Source organism: Ptychodera flava, chromosome 13, assembly GCF_041260155.1.
Source record: "Ptychodera flava strain L36383 chromosome 13, AS_Pfla_20210202, whole genome shotgun sequence".
Taxonomy (NCBI): Eukaryota; Metazoa; Hemichordata; class Enteropneusta; family Ptychoderidae; genus Ptychodera; species Ptychodera flava.
Window position 1 is genome coordinate 12,277,505 of NC_091940.1, and position 11,157 is coordinate 12,288,661.

General features: G+C 37.4%; 1 protein-coding gene across 3 annotated transcripts; it reads left to right on the forward strand.

Annotated features, from left to right (window-relative positions):
* The first annotated feature begins 1,209 nt into the window (after nucleotides 1–1,209).
* LOC139147431 (uncharacterized) lies at nucleotides 1,210–10,409 on the forward strand. Of its 3 annotated transcripts, XM_070718537.1 has the most exons (7): nucleotides 1,211–1,405; nucleotides 2,552–2,597; nucleotides 2,974–3,086; nucleotides 5,430–5,495; nucleotides 5,702–5,804; nucleotides 6,321–6,412; nucleotides 7,206–10,409. In XM_070718537.1, the coding sequence occupies exons 3-7, from the start codon at nucleotides 3,051–3,053 to the stop codon at nucleotides 7,512–7,514; spliced, it is 606 nt and encodes a 201-aa protein (XP_070574638.1). In that variant the 5' UTR covers nucleotides 1,211–1,405; nucleotides 2,552–2,597; nucleotides 2,974–3,050; the 3' UTR covers nucleotides 7,515–10,409. The 3 variants fall into 3 exon arrangements, with proteins under 3 accessions (XP_070574639.1, XP_070574638.1, XP_070574637.1); XM_070718538.1 differs by lacking the exon at nucleotides 2,552–2,597 and having other exon boundaries at nucleotides 1,210–1,405; nucleotides 7,206–8,474; XM_070718536.1 differs by lacking the exon at nucleotides 1,211–1,405 and having other exon boundaries at nucleotides 2,398–2,597.
* Nucleotides 10,410–11,157: the final 748 nt, after the last annotated feature.

Genomic DNA, 11,157 nt, shown 5'->3' on the forward strand with positions numbered 1-11,157 from the left:
AAAAGAAACCATCAAACTTTCTATCACATTCTCCCAACCAATCCTTGCAAGCCATACAAACTATCAGTTTTGATTTCCGCGTCAGATTCCAAAATTTCATGGTCGTATCCTAAAGGTCATTTTCAAAACTGGAAAATATCCTAGACAATCTAGGACTACGGCGCGCCAAATGTTTCAAAAATATTTATCGTCATAGAGTAAAAATAAACTGTCAAATTTTCTTTCTAAAAAAAAGTCTTAAACGTGTATGAATAATAAAGAAAAAAGTTCTTTCGTCCATATCATTGCATTTTATTAATGTACCTTTTCATAAAAATAGCATTCATTTGAAAATACGTGTCATTAAATATTTGAATGTGTCTGTACAGATAAAGATGACGTGCAACCGTCTTTCTTGATTGAAATAAAAATTCGATGGAATAACGGAAGAAAATAAACGAGAAAAGTATTATTGCAAAAAAGGGCAGAATGTTATGTAATGCTTAATTATAAAATATTCTTTAAACCGTAATGAGAAGATAAACTTTTCAAAATTTGGAAATACCACACTCCCATACTTATTGACGTACACATACACGTGTATTTGATATAAAGGTGCAATGAATGCTGATTATAAGGGAAAAAAGAAAAAAAAATCAAGCACACACACAAAAAATATTGAAATGATTAAAAACAAAACCACAAATAGTACTTGCACTACGCCCAAAAAACAAAACGAACCACCATCAGGTCTGACTAAAAAAGAAAGAGAATCACAATTGAAAAGTCGACCGAGATCGCGCCGGCGTTGAGGCTGTAAAGAAACCAAAACGAGGTCAGCTTGGGAAAAAAACCAAAGCGAGGTTACAAAAAAAAAAGAAAAAAAAAGAGGTATACTATACAAAAAAAAAAACCTCAGTAGAAAAAAATGAGGCCCGTTCGAGAAAAGAAAACAGAGTGGGATACCCCGCAGAAAAAGCCCAACATGAAAATTGAATAATTGTCAACGTCATGATTGTTACAGTTTAATGCCAGAGGGTTTTGGATCATCACACTCGGATGTTGGAGTATTTCAGTCGAAAGCCGCTGAGGGCCATCGTACTTCCTACTTCAAAATTTCAACACGACTTCTCACTTCAAAATTTCGTTTCTAGATTGAGACACTCCCACACATTTCTCACTTCAAAATTTCGTGCGACTTCTCACTTCAAAATTTCATTTCTAAATTTAGAAACTCTTACACATTTCTCACTTCAAAATTTCGTGTAATGGGGACTTCTCACTTCAAAGTTTTGCTTCTAAAATTAGACACCAACAAACTTCTCACTTCATAATGCTGACGACCCACAATTCCTGTAACAAGATGGTGGCAGTCAGGACACATGGTCGAGACGGCTGAGATCGTGTATGTTTCGCGATTTAGCAGGTAAGATTTCCATTGATTTTATCATAAGTCAGTTGAAGTGTGCAATAATGCAGCTGCCGCGAACCTAATACCGAGGTACGATTGAAAACGTTTGAACACACGACCGATGAAATAAGATGATCAACGAACTGATCAAGGATGGTGATTCCTCCATAATTAATACATTCCCCCACTATTTATGAGCGAATGTGTGGATAGGCAATATTGACACTCACAGAAATCTCTCATACATGAATTGCGTAAATACTTCTTCGATTTCTGCAGATTTCCTCAACAGAGGTCGACAGGCATTTACTCGAACGAGCTCTTATATTGTTAGAAATTGTAGTGCTGTAACTTAGGCCTTCTGTTTGAAGACTATTTACAACCGAGATATTTTACCTGTAAAAGTAACATAAAAGCATCAAAAACATCACAAATGAGTTTTAGTTTAGGTATTTTGTAATAAATGACACTAAAACGTTCATACATCTAACAACAAAATCAAGTTTCTGAATTTATAGGCTCTGGTACGTATTTCTCACTTCAACTTTGTAGATTTAGGCTTTGGCACGTATTTCTCGCCTACACTACAGTATTATTTTTTTCTCACGTCAAAGTTTCGCGAGGACTTCTAATTCCAAAAAATGTCCGACTTCTCACTTCAAAATGTCCCTACGACTTCTCGCTTCAAAAATTCCGACTTCTCACTTCAAAATTTCGCTACGACTTCTCACTTCAAAATTTCACTACGACTTCTCTCTTCCAAAAATTTCGCGAGGACTTCTCACTTCAAATTTCGCTACGACTTCTCACTTCAAAATTTCACTACGACTTCTCTCTTCCAAAAATTTCGCGAGGACTTCTCACTTCAAAATTTCGCTACGACTTCTCACTTCAAAATTTCACTACGACTTCTCACTTCAAAATTTCACTACGACTTCTCACTTCAAAATTTCGCGAGGACTTCTCACTTCAAAATTTCACTACGACTTCTCACTTCAAAATTTCACTACGACTTCTCACTTCAAAATTTCACTACGACTTCTCACTTCAAAAATTTTCCGACTTCTCACTTCAAAATTGTGTTTCTAAATTTAGACCTATCTACGCATTTCCCACTTCAAAATTTAGCCATCCCATAATTTCTTTCACCACATGACACAGAGACAAGATGGTCGCCAACGCTGGACATTATAATCACCGTAACACGGTAGGACTATCTCACGATTTATAGTGATGATTCACATGATCACGGTGGCTTATAGTAAGCTTCGCGATTTATAAGTTAATTTCATCATAAGTCAGCTGATGTGTGCAATAATGCAGCTGGCGAGCCTTACTGAGGTATCATTTAACATGTTTGAACAACTTAGGGCCTACTGATCAAAGCCTTTGACAAAGGACAGTGATACCCCGAGTGATACCCCCATAATTTATAAATTAATTGTTGTTTGTATCGTTGTTTATGTTTATTAGTCGTGTTGCTGTTGACCAATATGGACATAACTCTAATCATATCAAGTTCAAATAGCCTTTTTGAAAGCTGATAGTTTGTGTTACATGTAACGTTTTACGTGTTATTGCAGATCAAGGCCGCGGCCGCTGAGTCTCTGGAGTCTTGCCCATCACAACGTCGCTGACCTAGAACTTCTATTAGTCCAACATGGCGGCTAATATACGAACTGTAGAATTACAGCAGGTACGTTAAACCAACGTATAATCGATATTCAGTGATCTTGACTCAGGGATAGCAATACAGGGTTGTATGCATAGGGTTGTGTTTTTCATTGTGAGATTTGATGATGAGAGTGTTTGAGAGTCGCTACAGCCGCACACCACAAACACGAGTCCTGCATGCAACATGAATGTACACGTGGTAGTTGTCAACCAACTGTGTCCCAAACCACACAACAATATTGTAGCCAATATAGCTGTTGCCATGCATGCAGAGCTTGATAGAGTGAGTGGTTTGAAACCAACTAAGTTCAATGTCGATATAAAGCGAGTCACTCATGTGAAAGTTACGGAAACAGCGAGAGACATCTCATGGTTAGGGAAGCGTCAAATTACAGCTGTTTAGCATCAGCGGTGGACGATTTCATCACCGCAACTCCCATGACAAGGGCAAGGCTGTTTTTTTCTCAAATTTCTATCCGCTTCAGCTACTTCGGCAAATGTGCATGCTTTAATTGAAGAGGGGTCAAGACTCTTCACACCAAAGCCGTTGACACTGGAGTATATTATATGTTATACCACTCTCCGCCTCGTGCCCATTGTTCTAACCATGCTCTCTAATTTCCATAACCGAATATTTTATTATATACCACCTGGCTTTCTTTTGTTTAAAAAGTGTCCGATTTACAAGTTCTTTTGTTTAAAAGTGTCCGATTTACTAGTAAATCGGACAGTTCTTTTGTTAAAAACTGTCCGGTTTACTAGTAAATCGGACACTTTTAAACAAAAGAACTTGTAAAATGGACACTTTTTAAACAAAAGAAAGTCACGTGGCGACGAGTAAAAAAAAACAAATGCGAGACATTATACCAGAAGAAATTTATTTCACCATTAGGCTAAGTACAGAGTAAAGACACTTTAAAAGAATCACCGGACTGAATTAATTTTGCACGACTGTACATCTCAAACCAATTACAGGTCACCGTGAAATAACGGTATTGATTGCAAATATCACGTCTGTGTTAAGGTTATTGTTATCACGATCATTCGAAGCTGAAATTTAAGACTTCAAAGTCAGTTATTAACACTGAATGTAGAAGTTTCAGTCGCCTTTGGTAAAGTTAAATCTAGCTACATGCAAACACACACGCAGTACCACGGTCATTGTGGATCTACACGTATTTTTTTTGTACTTGCAGTTTCTGTTGCGCCTTTCTCTGACGTGGCTGTGTAGCTTGGTCTTCCGATTGTGGCCGTTAGCACTGGCGTGACAGGGGACTTTTCTTTTCCATCTTTGGCTTTGGTAGTTGAAGTGCACCGGATACAGCTTTCATTTGTACTTCATCCGCCATATCGATATATGTAGAGCGACTCGGCAATATCGTGTATGCTGCTCAAAGTTTTCGACTCAAATGAGCAAAGCGTGACTCTAACGTCGATCTGCAAACACCTTTTCACTTCATTCAACCAACCAATCAATCAAACATTATTCATACAATTCAAATCAAACCAGGTGCCCAACCACGTCATCGCATAGCAACACATGTCAACTTTGTTTTATCCAATCATGGGTTAGTTTTTTATACTTTCGTTCTACAAGGTGTCAAAACGCGTCAATGTTTTCCTGACAAAGTTTCAACTTGCACTGCACTAAAATTACAAATAAAAACATTCGGCGTGCAAACAAGGCTCTAAAACTCGGCAAATTCGTGGTATAACACGGTCAGCGAACTCGTAGTCGGCGGTTTACGGAATTTAACGGTACAGTTTGCCATAAAACTCCTCGGCCTACGGGCCTCGGAGTTTTACTGGCAAACTGTACCGTTAAATTCCGTAAACCGCCTCCTACTCGTCCGCTTACCTATAGTTAATGTACGTCGGATTGGCTGTTAACCTCCTCTGATATTAGATGAATCTACCCACCCTTCCAAAATATTATACAGTACTGCTACTCATTCTTTTCCATGGCCGAACAGGGCCAGGATTCAATGAGTTGGTTAATATGTAGGGAAGGGGCAAAGGTTGCACATACGATACCATCATTCAGGGGTGATGGTTTGTGGGTTTGAATTCTCATCAAATAACTTACATGTATTGTAATGGCAAATTACATAATCATTTTGTGACTGCAGCTGTAAGCACACCCTAGTTTAATGCCCAGCCATATGCACCAGTCATCATTGCCATATTCCATCACTGTACAATGTTGAGTTTCATTGATGATATAGGTATATGCATCAGTGATACCAGTCAAGCTTTTTGTGGAAGCTCTAGGCTGTCTATTGGAAAGATTTGAGTGGCTATAGCTCTCAGTGAAACCAATATAGATCTCTATAATTTTGTTTTTTTTCTTGTCAATTCTTCACAGCTTTTGGTAGCCCTGTTTGAGACAAGGAGAGGAGAAGAGCTTTTCCATGTCTTTCCACAGGAACAGGTCAGTAAATATGACATCATCTGTGATGAAATAAGCTTATTTTTCTTCCTCCAGTGAATATTCCTCTATTAATTCCTCTAAAATAACTTTCCTGTTTCTAAGTATTGTCTTTTTTGTTCACCATGTGAGGTTCTGTAGAATGTAATGCTGTCTTATTGTATGTGTTTTCCCTATACATTAAAAAATTGAAAATGTTGTATAATTAGGTGCTGGATAAAGAAACTGTTTCTCTGATGACCGATGAAAGCTTGAAGGCTATGGGATTGAAAGCTGGAGAAATTGCAAGGTTAAAAGTTGGAGTGGCAAAAGGTAAGTAAATATCCTGTGATATTTGTATAGTCTCAGGTTGTTCTGTATATATGTTAGCAGCGTGTTATGCCATGCATTCCTACAATTTCTGGTCAAAATCAAAATGTTTTCTGAGTGTCACGAGCTATGTTTTGTCAACATATTGGTTTTGTTCACCAGCTGTATAATTTCTTGTTTGCGTCCCGCACGGTTGATTGATGTTCAGTATCTAGCCAATCAACATAGGTCAAATTTGAATGCAAGCCTTGACTTGAATTCATTGGTAAACAAAAGCACAAAGGTTATTTGATGCACATTGTTGTTACATGCAGAATATTGCATTTCATTGTTACAGGGAGTTGAACAAGTCATTGAAATTCATTACAGAACAAAGACACAGATAAAACACAGACAAAAGTTCCAGCTAATATCTTATAAATCCTGTCATTGTAATGCCTTTTGGCAATTTTTAGTTGAAACATCCTCTAACTGTATATCAGACCATGATTCTGTTCTTTTTTGGTTCTCCTGCCTCAGATGAAAAGAAAAAGAAGGTCGTTGATTTGATTGAGCAAATACGGCTGAAAAATGTGAAGAAAGGAAATGCTCGGAAGTTCAAAGGTCAAAGGGTATGTCCTGATTTTCATACTTGCCAACCAAAGTGTTTACTTCTAAAAAGCAAGGAAAATTTGTATATTTAAATCTATAAGCCCAATACTTTTAGCAAATCAACTGTCTACATGAGATCTAGCTAACATTCATAATGTTTGAACATTGATCAATGAAAAACATACAAATCTAATAACAGGACTTGGGCTGATATGTATCATTACACTATCCCACACAGTACCATAGAGATGTATTTCTATTGTTGTTGAAAACTCAGTTAAGTCCTTCTGCTGATGTGCAACGTGCTCAGAAGATTATATCTGATAGGTTGATTGTCACTATTCATAGCAACTGAACTTAGGGATTCAGCCACCCAATTGGATAACAGCTTCCAGGGCGCTGCACATCAGCAGAAGGACTTAACTGAGTTTCAACAACAACAGAAAGACAATCTCCATGGTACTGTGTGGGATAGTGTAAATTAATGTGCTACATTCTTGTAACATCTGTTCCCAACTGTCAATAGCAATACCAACTTTCAGTTTTCTAATTAATCATCCCAATCAACATATTAGATAGATGAACTGGCATAGGAGACATTGAAAAACTGACTGAAATATAACATGACCAGTCATCCAGCAATATCAATTAAAGTGGCATATATTATTCAAACTCTATGTGACAACCCCCTCGCACCTACTCCAATTTTTCATATATTTCTCAATTTTCATGACAGATGTCCTTTAACCTGCTATCTTGCTGTTGAAAGTGTCATAGACTGATTTTTACATTATATCCTTTTATTTCAAACAGGTCACTCTCCCAGTGGCAAAGAAACAACATTGTAAGGTTAACATTGGATGGTTACATTCTGAAAATGGTCAAACTTTCAAGCAAGTAAGGTTGCAAGATGGTGGAGGGACTAGAATTTTGGACTTCCCTTCAAGTGATCTGGTAACTGTTGACAGCATCAAACAGAGAAGTCTCAAGGTCTTTGCCAAAGGTATCGCAAAGTTTCTGTCGGCAGACTCTGTGATTGCTAGTGTTGGTAACTTTAATCGGGAAGAAATTGATGACTTCAAACCATTGATGGGGAAACGTGTGATTTTACTGAATATTTGAAATCACATGGACTGTATGCCAGTAAGATTAAATTATACTTACTGACACAGCCTAATCTGTCTCTGCTAGACAACAGGAAAGATACCTCAATGACTGAATCTGATGAAAGGGTTGAGCAACCAAAAAAGTCACTGAAGCATCTGCTACATGTACATTGTCAGATATGCCATCCATAGTACACCTGCTATGGGGTCCGATATGCCATCCATACCAGAAGGTGGACCATCTACACCTGCTATGAGGTCCGATATGCCATCCATACTGGAAGGTGGACCATCTACACCTGCTATGAGGTCCAATGTGCCATCCATACAGAAGGTGGACGATCTACACCTGCTATGAGGTCCAATGTGCCATCCATACCAGAAGGTGGACTATCTACACCTGCTATGAGGTTCGATATGCCATCCATACCGGAAGATGGACCATCAACACCAAATATCTCACTCCCTACCTCATGTAGTACACCTAACACACAGACCAATCCAATGCTACATGAACTTGATGAAATTGAAGTAAAACAAGATTCTGTCTGTCAAGATGATGAAAACTCAGCGGTGAAAACCCTAGCGGTGCACACAGAAGGTCAACTGCCAGAGTTTCAGTATAGTAAGATTGACATTTCATATTTCATGGAGAAGGAATCAAGTTATTCAGAGGTGGTGACAAAGTTTTCTACAATGAGCAGATCTGAATGTCATCAATGTACGTCAATGTTCGACCCTGATATTAGTGAATGCAACCTTCATGACATTGACCCTGTACAGCATGGGTTTAAAATTCAGGCCATTTCAAAGCAGGGCAAACTATATTTAGATTATACCTACGACAATGATGAAGTAAAGTTCACTTTTCCATCTGCAAATGGTGAAGAAAATACCAAAATCATTCTGCATGGTCCAGGAGAAATCTATGGATATGATGGTAATCAGTTGATACTTGGTGTAGTGGCATCATGCCATGGACAATGCAACTGGCACTGTCTACACATGGAAAAAAGATGGCAATATCCTGCTGCAGGGTTGTGATCAATGCTGTTATGCTGCTGTATGAAAAAATGTAGAATAATGTATGCCGGATTTGTGTCCATCTTTGCTTTTAGACTGTGCGTGGGAAACACTCAATAAGTGATAATGCACTTGGTCTTTGCAAGGGTTCATAATCCAAACAAATGCTTACGTTGGAAGTCACTACAGCATTGTTGCAGGATGCTGACATCAGCTTCAAAGACTCTGCTGAAAGTGTTGGGAAACCCCAAATTTGTATATTTCAGGTAATTTTCTCAGTTTGTGACCTTAAATGACCTACACCAACCCAGGATATGTTGTGAGACAGTTTTGAAGGCTGTGAGCATAATTTTGTCATATTTGGTATCAATTTGTAGAAAAATTTGATCCAGAAAACAAAGCTTAGGTGATTTTTTTCATTTTGAACCAATTTTTGCAACTTTTCTATGTAAGACATACAAGAACTGATGAGAAATTTGGATCCAGGATAATTCCAGATGTTGTAATCACCGCCCACAGTGGAAGGCATTTCACTATCTGTTACTACCTTAAGTGCTGTTTACATTAGAATGATAACACTCATCAATTATTGAAGTTTCGTAATTAGGCTGATATGTCAAGAAATACTTCATCAAATTTCATGAAACTTTGTACAGATTTTTAGCTCACATTGCTTAACAGTGAAAAAAGACATTTATCAGTGTCATTTTAATTAATCTGTAATTGCATATGTAATGAACTATCCTAATTAGAGTGATATTTCCACAAATACAGTGTCAAATTTGATGAAACTTGATACAGATGTTGATCTCATAGTGTTGTAAATACTGCATCAAACTTTATGAAATATGGTACTGGTGATAATCTTTTAGTGTAAGGATAGTATGCAAAAATGTTGTGCAACATCCTGTCGATTAATTCCTAGTTGACTCATTAAATGACCTTTTGGCCTAGATTGGTTTATGTTTTCATCACCATGGAACTCATTCTTGGCCATTGAGCGCCATGTGTATCAAAGTATTTTTATCACAGACCTAATTAATGAAGAGGACCTTATCCTCTCTGAGGACTTGTAATCAAAATACCCATTAACAAGTGGGGACTGTGTCATCAACGATGACTTGTTAAGGCTGGTTTTTGAGAAAAAAGAACTGAAAATGCCTTTTTAAAAGCAAATAATATATGACTTGATATGTTGTTTTATCATTATTGACGTGCTTCTACTTGTTCACCCATTCTTGCATGCATCATTGCAATAAAATGCTGTGAAAAAATGAACCTGATGTGGCCTGCATCTGTTCACCTTGATCTTAAGGTAATATGCACCTCGAAAGTGAAAAACTTAAACTTTTGCTCAAACTTTCCTCAGTGAAACTTTCAACCATTCTCTTACCAAAGCAAGAATAAAAATCAGGGGTCACCGTGCAAAGTTTGGTACTAGAGAGACAAACAACTTGTGATTTCTCGGTATTTGAAATCCAAAATGGCCGCCATCCCTGTGTTAACTCTATAAGAACAAATAAAATTTTCGATTTTCGAAAAACTAAGACGCTGAAAACTTTTCTTTCGCCAACAGCTTCAAAATGAGCCCCCACAAGAGGTAGGTCAGAAGAAAATTGATAAAATTTGAAGGCCCGAATTTCTGTCCCTGAGGTGCGTTCTACCTTAAAAGGCAAATATAACTTTCTGTCTTGACAACCATACCATAGTTTCAATATTTTACCTTGTGTACCTGCTTGGTTTGTATGCAGGAAACAAGTAGAAAACAGGCTCTATAATTTTATAATTTTTAAGTGATCAGAATACAAAATTCCTGAAAAGATAAGATGATCACAACTTCCAGTATAAGGGATACAGTCACTCTAAATGTATACAATAAAATTAAAAATGTGCCTGGAGGATGTACTAAAATACAGGAAGCTGCTTCCTGTCGGTAAAATCTAAATAAAATCAAGATTAGACTTTTTGCAAATTTTTTTTACGCATTTGTGTTCTTATTTTTTTTTATTTTGCAAACTAGTTTGAAGATTTTTTTCCCCTAACTTTCTGCTCTGATTTTTTTTTGTTTTTGACCACCCCCTCCCAAGTGCTAATGGTCCGTCCCTTACAATAGCTTTGCCTAGCAATAAAACGTGATTACAATGGTCATTGACTTTGATGCCAGGAAAAGCTACATCATGTCCCCTCTGGCTACATGAGCTTACAGGATTCATTGTAAAAGCTTCAATGCAGTTGCTTCTAATAGGATGAGAACTGTAGCCATTCAATAATTAACAGTTTTAGCTCTACAAGGTGAGAAGCATGTGTGTGTATAAGAAGTGCAAACGTTAAAATCGCGTTCCTTTCTTTAAGGTAGTGTGTGCCCTGAAAGTGAAAGATTTAAACTTTTGCTCAAACTTTCTTTGAGAAATCTTTCAACATTCTCTTTCAAAGTCGGGAATAAAAATTCAGGGGTCACAGAGCAAATTTTGGTACGTGGCAGCCATCCTTATGTTGATCTCTATGGAGAAAAATAAAATTGTCGAATTTAGAAAACTAAGCCAGTGAAGTTTTCTTTCACCAAGAGCTTTAAAATGAACCCCAACAAGTAGTATATCAGAAAAGAATTGTAAAAGTTTGAGAGTCCGAATATCTGT